The sequence below is a fragment of the Urocampus carinirostris genome, chromosome 12 (assembly GCF_059441175.1).
Source record: "Urocampus carinirostris isolate Australia breed hairy pipefish chromosome 12, RoL_Ucar_1.0, whole genome shotgun sequence".
Taxonomy (NCBI): domain Eukaryota; kingdom Metazoa; phylum Chordata; class Actinopteri; order Syngnathiformes; family Syngnathidae; genus Urocampus; species Urocampus carinirostris.
In genome coordinates, this window is record NC_142360.1 from 1,627,348 (window position 1) to 1,640,859 (window position 13,512).

The 13,512-nt window shown below is 39.8% G+C and overlaps 1 protein-coding gene across 1 annotated transcript in view; it reads right to left on the minus strand.

The window, feature by feature from the left end:
• The window catches only part of p3h2 (prolyl 3-hydroxylase 2), a 101,322-nt gene that overhangs the window by 3,349 nt on the left and 84,461 nt on the right, over positions 1-13,512 (minus strand). Inside the window, exons 8-12 of the mRNA XM_088349125.1 lie at positions 10,549-10,634; positions 10,352-10,479; positions 7,832-7,927; positions 7,609-7,759; positions 6,013-6,130 (exon numbers count right to left, since the gene is read on the minus strand). Coding sequence (XP_088205251.1) covers positions 6,013-6,130; positions 7,609-7,759; positions 7,832-7,927; positions 10,352-10,479; positions 10,549-10,634 — 579 coding nt within the window. The remainder of the gene's footprint in view (positions 1-6,012; positions 6,131-7,608; positions 7,760-7,831; positions 7,928-10,351; positions 10,480-10,548; positions 10,635-13,512) is intronic.

The following is a 13,512-nucleotide window of genomic DNA, read 5'->3' on the forward strand; positions in this document are numbered from 1 at the left end:
TGTATACAAATAATCATGTTGGAAGCTGCACTAATAAGCACGTTTGCTTAAATTTGAACATTTTCAGTATAACATTCCTCAAGTGCTGTATCAACCCACTCGGTGACCTTATAAAGTATGGTGAACACAATCACAGATGTTTTCTGTGCAACAATACCTATTACTCCATGGGGCCCAGAGTAAGTGCAAAGCTTTAGGGTCTTAATTTTACATGACTTTAAAAGTCGTGTTGCAAATTTCATTGACAGATGAAGTGGCTTCAGCTTGGAATTTTGAAGAGACAGTGTGTATTAGTTAGCAGTAAAAAATAAATAAAAAATACTAATAATGTTTAAAATGCTGAGCAAAATACATGAACTATTCTATAAATGTGCAACTTTCAAAATAAGTGTAGGTTGAGAATTTTGCATTCAATTGCTAAGTATACCACTGCGCCACCGTTCTGCCTTAGCAAAGTAGAGAGGACCGTGACCCAGCAAGTGCAGAGACATAAACATGAAATCGCAGTGGTTAGCGCATGTGCGGCACAGTTCTGAGGTCATGAGATTGAACCTGCCTGTGTGGAGTTTGCATGTTCTCCCTGTGCTTGCATGTTTTTTTTCCGGGCACTCGGGTTTCCTCCCACATTCAAAAACATGCATGTCAGGCTAATTGGCCGGTCCAAATTGTCCCTAGGTATGAATGAGAGAGTGATTTTCTCTGTTTGCCGTGCGACTGGCTGTCAACTAGCTTTGGGTGTCCCCTGCCCACTGCCTGAAGACAGCTGGGATGGGTTCGAGCACCCCCGCGACCCTACTGAGGATAAGAGGTGCAGATAATGGATGGATGGATGCTAAGTACCGGGCTGATAGTTATTAAAGCGATAACAGCAAAATACAACGTCACGGTAGTCATCACGGCATTCGTCCCGGTAGAAAAAAAAAGAGCCGATAATGAGTCACTTTTAGCCACGCTATGATATTCAATCAGCAGACACTTCATAAGAATTAATGTTTTTCATTAGAATAGATTTTTGATTTTCTATCAGAGGCTGTGACAGAAAAGAGACGTGCCTTTGAGGAGTGGCTGCAAGATAAGAGTGGCGATGCGTATGAAAAATATAAAGTGAAGAAAAGGTTGGTAAAAGCGGAAGTGGGAGCAGCGAAAAGAAAAGCAAATGATGAATGGTGTCGAAAGATAGGAGTGAACTTTGATCAAAGGAGAAAAAAGTTCTGGAAAGAAGAGTGATTTAAATGTGAAGCCTGTGGAAACATGGGAGGTGCAAGAGGCAATGAAAGGGCGGAAGGCACCTGGGTTGGATGGTTGAACTGCTGAATGTCTGAAAAAAGGTGGCACAGCTATGATTGACCGGTTAGTACGCTTGTTGAATGTATGCTTTTTAAGTGGTGTGGTTCCTGTTGATTGGTGTAGTGCATGTGTGGTGCCATTGTAGAAGGGTAAAGGTGATAAGTATGATTGTAGCAATTCGAGAGGTATCAGTTTGTTTTCTGTCTTCCGGGTAAGCTGTACGGAAGAGTCTTGATTAAGAGAGTGAGAGAAAGAACAAATGAGGTGGTGATGGAGGAGCAGAGTGGTTTCAGGAAAGGAAGAGGATGTGTGGATTAGGTGTTTTCAGTATGACAAGTGTGTGAGAAATATTTTGCAAAAGGTAAGGATGTTTATTTGGCTTTCATGGACTTGGAAAAGGCGTAAGACAGAGTTGATAGAGAGGCGTTGTGGCAAGTGATGGTGATGTATTGAGTGGGTGGAAAGTTGTTGGAAGCATTGAAGAGTTTTTATATGAACAGCAGAGCATGTGTAAGAGTAGGGAGTGAGACAAGTGAGTGGTTCCCTGTGTTGACTGGTGTGAGACAGGGGTGTGTGATGTCACCATGGCTGTTTGTACATAGATGCTGTGGTGAGAGAGGTGAATGCAAGAGTATTTGGCAGAGGTGTAGAGATTTTGGACAACAGTGGAACAGTGTGGCAGGTAAGTCAGTTGTTGTTTGCAGATGACACAGCGCTTGTGGCTGATTCTGAGGAAACATTGAGAAAGTTGGTAACTGAGTTTGGAAGAGTATGTGATAGGCGTAAGTTATGTGTCAATTTTGGGAAGAGTAAGGTGATGAAGTGTTCACGTGATGGAGTGAGCATGACGTTGGAAATCAGGTTGCATGGACAGGTGCTGGAAGAAGTTGAAAGCTTTAGGTACTTGGGTTGTGATGTGGCTGCAGTTGGTGGAATAGAGTGTGAGGTATTGCACAGAGTGAATCAAGGAAGCAAGGTTTTGGGTGCTCTGAGGAGAGTGATGAACAACAAGAGTATGAGTATGGATGTTAAGAGGGGACTGTTTGAGAGTGTGATTGTGCCGACTGTGTTGTATGATGCAGAGACTAGGAGCCTGAACGCAGATTTAAGAAGGAAGTTGAATGTTTTTGAGATGAAGTGTTTGAGTACTATGTTAGGAGTGACAAGATTGGATGGACTGAGAAATTAAATTGTGAGAGACAGAACTGGAGTAGTCGTGGAACTGAGCAAGCGTGTTGATAAGAGAGTACTCGGTTGTTTTGGACACATGGAGAGGATGGATGAGGAGCGAATGTTGAAGAGGATCTACAGAGAAGAAGTCAATGGAAGGAGACAAAGAGGAAGGCCGCGATAGACGTGGATGGATGGTGTTATGAGTGCACTGCAGGAAAGAGGTCTAAATATGTATAATGGAAGCTAGATCTCTTGTTGGTGATAGAAAGGAGTGGAGAGGTGTTGTGAAAGGATAGTGGGATTGTGGACGCGTTCTTAAGGATGGGCTGGGTACCCGTATGATGCGGCAGGGGTAAACCAGTTAAAGCTGTCGGGCCCTGCTGTTGAACAAAAGAGTCTGTCGTGTCACCCTGACCCGAGTGACATGGCCGCTTTCTGGTGTCCCATTTCATTTGGAGGGACGAAAGCATGACCAACTTGGGTGCCGAGGTGCCTAACTTGTTTGGGTGTTTGGGCATTTGGGTTGGCCATGGTCCAACAATTTTTGTGTGTTTTTATGCTATTTATTTCCCTTTTATTTTCTTTGTTATTGTATGTGTGTGTCTTGCTGTCGGTCACCCCTCTTGAGGGATATGACCAAGGTAGGTAGGTAGGTAGGTAGGTAGGTAGGTAGGTAGGTAGGTAGGTAGAGAAGTAGTAGCACAACTTGGTCAGGTTTCCTCTCTACCAGTTCATGACTTGCACAAGGCACTGGTGAGCTCGGCCATAATCAGTCGCATTTATTTTCCTCATTAAAATGTATTTGGATTTCCTATAGAAGTAGAAAGAAAACTGGGTCACGGTCCTCTCTACTGCTCTGTAATTTAGGCGAGGACTGGAGTAGCATATTTACTCAATAATGACGGCTTGTTTATTGAGATTTACAGCTGCCCGACCAAGTCCTCAAAATGAGTGTTTTAAGTGTGATTTAGATGCACAACCCATGGGAAAAAGTATGAAATCACCAGTATGCATTAAAAAATACTCAGATCACAAGCATGAAACAATTGTATGGTCATTCCAAAGTGCAACATATTGGCATTTAAAAACACTAAAAGATTTTAAGAAAAAAGACATTGCAATGGTCAGTAAATGTTAATTTTATAGAGCAAGTGCAGAGACATAAACATGAAATCACTCAATTTTGAGGAAAAATATATGGAATCATGAAAAACAAAAAAAGAACAAACGATCAAAACATCAATAGAATTTAGTTGCACCACCTTTGTCTTTTATCACAGCTTGCAGTCTCTGATGCATTGTCTTGATGAGTGACATACAGTATTCTTCATCAATCTGGTGCCAACTCTCTTTGATTGCAGTTGTCAGATCCTCTTTGCAGGTTGAAGCCTTGCTGTGGACAATTTCTTTCAATTTCGACTACAAGATTTTAATTGGGTTGAGATCTGGGCCATTTGCAGGCCATAACATTGACTGGATGCGTCTTTCTCCAAAGAATGCTTTCACAGTTTTTGCTCTGTGGCATGATGCATTGTCATCTTGGAAAATGAGTTCATCATCCCCAAACATTTTTTCAATTGGAAGAATAAGAAAGCTGTCCACTATGTCAATGTAAACTTGTGCATTTATTGCAGATTTGACCACAGCCATCTCCCCAATACCTTTGGCTGACATGCAGCCTCATATCACTAAGGACTGTGGAAATTTTGATATTTTATTCAAGCAGTCCTCTTTGTGAATCTCACCGGAACAGCACCAAACAAAAGTTCCAGCATCATCACCTTGTCCAATGCAGATTTGTGACTTATTACTGAAGACAACCTTCATCCAGTCATCCATAGTCCATGATTGCTTCTCCTTAGCCTATTGAAGTCTTGTTCTATTGTGTTTAAGCATCAACGATGGTTTTCTTTTAGCTTTCCTATATGAAAATTCCATTTCCTTTAGGTAATTTTTCACAGTTCTGTCTCATACATAGACTCCAACTTACTCTCATTTCCGTTTCATGTGTCTTGTTGTGCATTCTCTGTTTTCAAGACATATGGCCTTTAGCTGTTTTTCTTGACGCCTACATGTCTTCCTTGGCCTACTAGTACGCTTGACTTTAACAACCTTCCCATGCTGTTTGTACAATGTCCAAATCTTCGATACAGCTGACTCTGAACACCCCACATCTTTTTGCAACTGTACGAGCAGTTACCTTCTTCAAGAAGTTTTACAATCCTGTCTTGGTCTCAAGATATATCTTTCTTGTTGGAGTCATGATTATTGCTAATCCACTTAGTCCAGGAGCCCTCCAAGGTGTGATAACTGCACTGTTTTCAACTGCTGACTAACAAGCAGACTTAATCTAAGCCAGGTAAAGGGGATTGACTGGGTGTTTCCTTATTTTCTACTCAAAATGCACTGATTCCATATTTTTTTCCTCAGAATTGAGTGATTCCATATTTATTTCCCGGCACCTGCTCTATAAAAGTAACATTTACTGACCATTGCAATGTTTTTTTCTTAATTTCTTTTAGTGTTTTAGAATGCCAATACGTTGCTCTTTAGAATTACCTTACAATTGTTTAATGTTTGTGATATGAGTTTTTTCTACGGAATAAAATGTCTGAGTGAGGTCTTTCCCAAGACTGGTGATTCCATACTTTATTGCTACGGGTTGTATTTAGATTTTCTGAAGAAGCAGAGGCACAACTCGCATCCTCTCTACCTCTCCATGAATTGTACAAGGCACTTCGATTTTCTATAGAAGTAGTTACACAATTAAGTCATGTTTCCTCTTTACCTCTTTGTAATGGGTGTAAGGCACCAGAAACGCCAATGACTAATAAAGAAAGCTTGTTGATTGACAGCTGCCCGACCAAGTTCCACAAATGAGTGTCTTGATTAAGATTAAGATTGATTTTAATTTCCTATAGAACTAGTAGCACAACTTGTTCGTGTCTCCTCTCTACCTCTCTGTAAAGTGCTTGAGGCACTGGAGAGCTCGGCTTTAATCAGGCACATTTATATTCTTCATTAGAACCTATTTGGATTCTCCTCAGAAGTACAAGCAAAACTTGGCTGTGTCTCCTCTGTACCGCTCTGTAATTGGAGTGAGGTACTGGAGACGCCGATTTAATTAATAATGACAGCCCGTTGATTGAGATTGAGAGCTGCGCGGCTAATTATGAAAACATGTCTCTATCGTGATTTAAATATATTTTGATTTTCTATAATCAAGTCAAGTCATGTTAATTTGTCTGGCCCTTAATAATAAGAAGTCTCAAAGGGCTGTACAGACTATTTAGAAGTAGTAGCACAACTTGGTTGTGCCTCCTCTTGACCGCTCCATAATGTGCGTGAGGTCCTAGAGAGCACAGCCAACATCAGTCATGTTTTTATCCCTCATGAGAATAGATTTAAATTTTCTACAGAAGTAGTAACACATTTAGTTGTGTCTCCTCTGTACCTCTCTGTAAAGTGTGTGAGAGAGCTCACCCATTGGAGTTATTGGTATCGGTAAGAAAAAAACATTATCTTGCATTCCTGAATGGGGAACGTGCATACCTGTAGTCCCGATGACTAAGCACGGGGTTGTTCTTCAAGCATTGGTTGGCTTCAGGGTCTAGCTGGCAATTGTCAGCGTGGATAGGATGGCTCAGGTCGGACCTCAAATCCTGTTGACCTGGTAATGGCCAAATTTAAAAAATAATAAAATCTATTATTCGCTTATCTTAAAATTACAATGTGTAATTTTTGACTACTCGATGCCACTGTATTGTGTAGTGCAGGGATATTAAACTCATTTTTGTTCAGGAGACACATAGTGGAAAAAACATCACACTCTTCTTGGTTATCTGCTAAGTATTACTGTATGTTTATAATTTAACTATATTTGAACAACAACCAGTTTAGAGTGTCCCCTGCCCACTGCACAAAGACAGCTCAGATGGGCTCCAGCACCCCCTCGACCCTATTGAGGATAAGCGGTAGAGATAATGGAGATAATGGATAGATGGATATACAGTGGGACATCGCTACTTCGCGGTTCCACGTTCGCGGATTCAGAGCTTCGCGGGTCTAAAAAGATAAATAAAAATAAAATAATTAAAAAAAATAAAAATAAATAAATTAAGCATTTTTGAAGGGGCGTCACTACTTTGCAGTTCCACGTTCATGGGTTCAGAGCTTCGCAGGTCTAAAAAAATATTAACATTGAAATATATATATATATATATATCTATATATACGGCGGCGCAGTGGTTAGCGCGTGTGCGGCACAGTCCTGAGGTCTTGGGAACCTCCTGCGTGGGGGACCAAATCCAGCTACCGGCCTTACTGTGCAGAGTTTGTATGTTCTTCCCGTGCTTGTGTGGGTTTCTTCCGGGCACTCCGGCTTCCTCCCACATTCCAAAGACATTCATTTCAGGTGAATTGGCCAGTCCAAATTGTCCCTAGGTGTGACTGAGCGAGTGAGGTGTCTTTCCCTGTGTGCCCTGCGATTAGCTGGCAACCAGTTCAGGGTGTCCCCTGCCCACTACCCGGAGATGGTTGGGATGGGCTCCAGCCCCCCCGCGACCCTAATAAGGATAAGCGGTACAGCTGATGAGATGAGAGATGATATATATATTCCACGTTCGCGGGTTCGGAGCTTCGCAGGTCTAAAATATAATAATAATAATAATTAAAAAAAAAAAAAAAAAAATATATATATATATATATATATATATATATATATATATATATATATATATATTAAAAATAAAAAAAATAAAAAAAACATTTTAAGCATTTTTGAAGGGGCGTCGCTACTTCGCGGATTTTCACTTTTCGCGGGTGGTTTGGTCCCCATTAACCGCGATAACCGAGGGATTACTGTATTTGAACAAAAATCAAATACTTTAATCACTGGTATTATACAAAATAAATATATTTTATAGTGTTTTTAATCCATCAATCTATTTATTTAGTTATCAACATGTCTATCTATATCTTTATCTCTTTATTTTATTTTACCTAAAAAGAATAGGGAAAAAATCTCCAAAATGACCTTTGATTTTACATAATATCTGTATTCTAATAAAATGGTCTTAGATTTCAAAATGATTTTGCACTTGGTGGATGTGAGTAAAAGAAGCAAAATAACCTGAGATGGTGACATACCTGGGACAGGCGTTCGGCACACCAAGTGCGTGTAGGTAAAGTGCAGTGTGCTGTTGAGTATAAAATAAGACTCCACGATCCTCCTGACTTTCTCGCTGGCATCGTAGAAGAGCCGCGCTCCCTCCATGGAGGCCCGACCCTCAAAGCCATACTGAAGGAGAAAAAAAACAAGCGATTACCCGGTCAAAGGCAGAAAAAGCCGCGTTTGGGCAGTGCGGCGTACCTTTAGGGCCTGGAGCACGTTGGCCCCTTCGAACAGTTCGTTAGGGGTGTGAGGGGAAATTCTGCCATTGTAGCCATCCCCCGGCTGTGCCACTGCCTGCAGGAGAGTGCAGACATTAAATTTCTGCAGAAGTGTTTTAGGGAAGTAACATTTTTTATTCAAGTAAAACACACATTTGAAAATCATTTTAATTTCTATTTTATTGGGGCAATCATTGATCGGACGAAAATTTTTGCTGACCAAAAATGTGAAACATTGGCTGCAACGGGAATAAATCCCGGGTCGCAGCGGTGAAAGCATCAAAACCTAACCACAAGACCACCAGTTATATCACATGTGTCAAACTCACAGCCCGTGGGCCACATCCGGCCTGGCGTACAATCATAACCGGCCCGTGAAATCCTTTTATATACATCTACTGTAATGGCCCAGGTCTATGAAAAATGTTCCCTCTAAGCTGTGCGCGTGCGCAATCGCGCACTGCCCGCACATTCTCAGCGCACAAGAAAATCTAGCCGGCTCACAAAAATCCGGGCTCGAAATTGCTAATTAAGAAGCGAATTAAGTCAAAGTTACAGCTCATGAAGGTAAAAATACGGAATTTTGAAGTCAATGTCAAAGTCGAACAAAGTTGAGTAAAGTCAATAGAGTTTTTCGAGAACCGGCTACTTCGGCTCGGCTCACTAAAGAGAACCGGCTCTTTCGGGTCCCAAACGACTCTTCAGGTTGTTTTTGCTTCTTTAATCGACCAAATATTATGTAATATTATGTAAAATTGTGCACAAAATGACTTAAAGGAAGGGGGGAAATAGAACAAAAAAGAAAAAAGTAATAGCTAGGAAAAAATAAACACAATGAGATTTTTTTTAAGGGGATTAAAAAAAAATTGCAAAAAAAAACAGAAGAAAGATATTCAAATAATTTCCAATTATACCAAGTCAATCTTGTTGCCAACATTGTACTTCCACTAAAAAAATGTGAGTAAATACAGTTCTGTATTGTGCAACCGACTAAATAAGCCCCCAAAAATCTTAGTATTACGCGAAAAAAGATACCAGGAAAATGACGTCTGTAGGGCGTACAACCTTTGCAATAATACATTAGTCAATTCATTCAAAAGTGAAAAAATATTTTACATTGCCGGAACCTCAGCATTATGTAACTTGCTGTCAAGTTTTGGATTTGTTTGATAATGACTCAGTTGCCACACTGTTGTTTCAAGCGTTGCTCACCGATTTTGTGTGAACGCTCAGACCCATGGAAAATTAGAGGGAGCATTGTCTATGAAACCCTGATAACTTTTAAATTATACTCGGTTAGTAAAAACCACAATGGCCGAGAAAATTATGTTAACTGACATTGCTGGTAAACCCGTGTGTCTTATTTGTGGAGGTTTAGTGGCCGTAATTAAGGAATTTTATGTAAAACGGCACTACAAGACAAAACTTCAGGGTAAGCTGAAAAACCTTGATTTCAGAGAAAAAAATACAGAAAGTTGAAGAGTTAAAGAAGAATATGAAGATGTTTTTCACCAAAGCAAATTCCCAAAGTGAAAAGCACAAATTATATTTATATTTTCCGTTTTTTCATATTTTCATTTTGACAGGAGATATTTTTATGGAGAGCAACGATTTTTAATTCATTTAATGTTTAAGTTTGTTTATTCTGGAATCATATTCTTGACTGTTTTAAATTCATATTTATCTATTTATTTATCTATTTTTTCAAAAGGAACGTGTATTCAATAAATATTCATCCTGTTCGGCCCACGACCAAAGGTGTGGTTTGAGTTATGGCCCTCTGTATAATTGAGTTTGACACCCCTGAGTTATATAGATGACATGATACGAAAAGGCATTCGATTTATCTCATTACCACCCTTTTTCGTTACAGTGCCAGAGACGCATGATCAAGAATGGAGAAGACAGAAAGTCGTCCTGAAGAATATAAATGCAAGAAAAAAACAACAACAAAGGAAACAACTCTTATCTTATATATTTGAATCTAATGATAATCAAACTTTTAAAGACATTAAAAAAATATTTTGTAAATTTTCTGATCATATTGTGTTCATAGTTTACGTTGTCAAATAATGATTTTAATCATGGCCGCTCGTATTTAACAACAGTTGTCCCTTACAATGCTAAAAGAAAAAGTGTAACACAAATTTATACTGATTTTTAACTGAATATTAGGGATTCGTTTTAGACATGAGTGCATATTTTACACTAATAAATACGGGAATTTATTTTATGACCGACCAAATCATCTCCTATATTGCAAAACCCTAAGTCCAGTTCCAAAATAGAGCTAATAAAATACTGTAATTGTTTAACACGGTTATTGGGGACCAGAATCCCCGTCATATGCAACATCTGCAAAAAACTTGCGACTTGTAGTCCGGTATGCTTTATGTATGAAAGATATATTACAGAATGCTATTCTTTGGCGGTGTGCCTTATAATCCAGTGCACCCTACAGTGCGGAAAATACAGTAATATGTCCTACACAAGTCCTTACTTGCGCCAGTTCCCGTAGCTCGGCGCATTGCTCCTCGGTTATGACCCCATCCACCAGCACCCGCCGGGTGCCGTTGAGCTCCACAGAGTTGTGCACCAGCTTCACGCCGTCGTACAATAAGGAACCACCTGCACATACCATACAACACAGGGCCACGCTAGACCCTAAAAAAATGACGCAAAGGGGGGAAATGCGACCTTCGTTGAGTTGAGGAGCTTCAGGAACGCTGACGTTGTTTTGCTCAGCGGCCGCAGTTGAGGCGCTTTCTGTGCCCGCTCCCGTCCTGGACGAGACACACATACAGTATCTTTATGACCATAGCATAGGGAGCACACTGGGAAAAAGCAGTCTCTGTAGTTAGTTCTATTCTGTATTTAACACACACACAAGGCGCACCCCACGATACGGCGCAGAAGCACTCTGCTTGCGGTATATCAACACAGCCAAGCAGACAAGTGTGACAAGGTTCGCTTTCTTCACTTTCAAAGTCACATTCAGAGTCAGTTTCTGAAAGCCTGAACAACATTTCCACCCAAGTGTCGACAATCCATTATTTTCATTATAACCTGCTGTAAATTTCTGCGCCACCATAGTCCTGGTAGAAAGCACCAAGATGATAATAACTTCTAAATTGTTCGTTACATGACAGCATTAGCGTCCATGAGTGCTTCTGCAAGCAATGCATTGCATGTGATGTCACGTGTCTCCTTTGAATCAGAAGAATAGAATAGAATTTACTTTTTGTTGTCATTTTTTGTAACCATGCACACAGAACGAAATGTCGATACACCTGACCCGTACAGTTAAAACTGTAGCGAGCCGATGCAGCCGCAGTCAAACAGGGCGCCGCCATTTTAGACACAACTGCTGTGTTGGGAGTCATTAGGTGACCAAACCCTTCAATTCCAACCCTTAATGCCGAGCGCCAAGAAGGGAGGCAATGAGTACCAATGTTGTAAGTCTTAAGGTATGACTCGGCCGAGGCTTGAACCAGCGACCTCCCAGTCTCGAAGCGGGCGCCCTACCATCTAGACTACCAAGCGGGTCGCACTAATACAGGAGATTGCATACATGTCACATATAGTTGGAAATGTGAATGATCTTCCATAGATATTCTATTTCACCCAAAAATGTTTAAGTCTCGACTCTGAAATTAAAAATAAAATGAAAATATGCATTAAAAATTCCAAGCTCTTTTGATTGTCAGTCATCAAAATAAACTAAGGGAAAAAAATACAGTTTTAGAATAAAGTCAACGCAATATGAGAAAGTTGTACCTCTGAGGTGAAAATAAAAAAATATTACCATAAATATTATCTTTACTACATTATTACATTAAAAGAGCTATACGGAACTTGGAACTTGTTTACTCGCTGCTGCAATCACCTGGCTTATGTCATCATTTCAGCCTCAATAAGCTCGTTTGTAATGCACATGCAATTACGTGCACTTCTTAGATCTGCTGTGAAAAAAACTTTTCTTTTTTTACATCTATTTGGGGGTTTGGGTTGACGTTTGGACTTTGCTTGTAACAGGCCTTTTCCAACTTTCATTACACCTTACATTTCCCTGCTTCACTAAAAAATAGAAAAATAAAACACAGGGATAAGCAAGAAGTCACTCTCTGAGATATTTAAATTTGGTGACAGGTTCAAGCTCTTGGTGGTTCATGTGGATAATACCTTGGGGGTTGGCGGTCTTTAATTTTTGTTTACTTTTCTGTGCTGATTGTTCAGCCGATTGACCAGATCATTGAGTTCCTGTTCTTCTCTTGCCAATCCGGCAATATCCTCAGCAAAACAGAGGTTAGTGATGTGTCCCCCAATACTGACTGTTGTTTCAGTTCTTCAGTCAGGATCCTCTCCAAGAAGATGTTGAATAAAGTTTGAGAGAGATAAAGCCTTGTCTCACACCAAATGTGGTTTGAAACTACGCTCCAATTGTATCATTTATCAGTACTACACTGTTGGCATTGGCATACAGCTGTTCAATTGTCTGAACTAGTTTCTGGCCCTTGTTGTACTTGTAAATAGTGAGTGAAAAAATATACTGCTTTTCAATGTTGAAAAGTTGGAAGCTGTTTAGATAGGAAATGCCATATGTACACATTGTTTTTCAATGGAGACACCCATGGGCGCAACCAGTACCCCCAAATATTTTAGCATTTTTAAAATTCCCTTTTTCTGAATAAAGCACAGTATAGGCTTAAACATGATACAATAAAGCTAAATAAAAAAATAAAGAAATAAAGGAGGAATGTAGCATCAGAAAGACTGCACTAAATTTAAATGGTTCGGTCCATTTGATTCCTAGCACCACTCCCCTTTCGTTCGGTTAATGTATGTATATATTGTATTGCAGCCTAACCGAAAAGTCTATGGAGGCCCTGGTGTGTTACGGTGAGAGTATGTTATACACAACTCTTTTACAACCCAATACTATGAATTTGTTATATTCAACAGATATTAGTCCTCATTTTAGCTGCATTGAATCAAATGCAACAATGATTTAAGGATCCTCGCACACAAAAATTTCTGTAAAAAAAGCATCATGTTTAAGAGTCTAAATTCCTACAGTAACTATAAAGAGATACACAAAATAATGTATATGGTTGAAAGTGCTAGCCAGTGTATCAGTTTGAAGTGTAATGTGATGTTCACAAGTAAGATGTGACACTCTTACAGTATTCTTAATGATCCTAAATCATTTTAACTCTGGCATGTCAAAATTCTGTCTCGGTGGCCAGTTACGGCCTGTGATCAAATTTTTACAGGCCCGTAATTTATTTTTTTTCAATCACCATTTCACCAGATAATGGCAGTAGGTAGCCCTTTGGTCACCTTGGCCTTGGCTTTCAGTCAGAATTCAAGCCCACCTAATTTCCGACCGGGCAAAAAAGGAAAGTTGACTGTGAGGGCTGTTGCTTCCTGGACGAGTAGAAATCAGAGTACATACGCTGGCCGACTTACGAACAAGTTAGGTTCTGGAAGACCGTTCGTAAGTTGAATTTGTTCGTAAGTTGCTTCAGTGCTATATTTTGTACGTTTAAGGTTTATACAAGTATGTTTCAGGCTTGTATAAGTAACCTGTATTGTTTTGGACTAAAAAATAAACATTTCATAAAACAATATTCTTCATAAAGATAAATAAAGTGAGGTTTA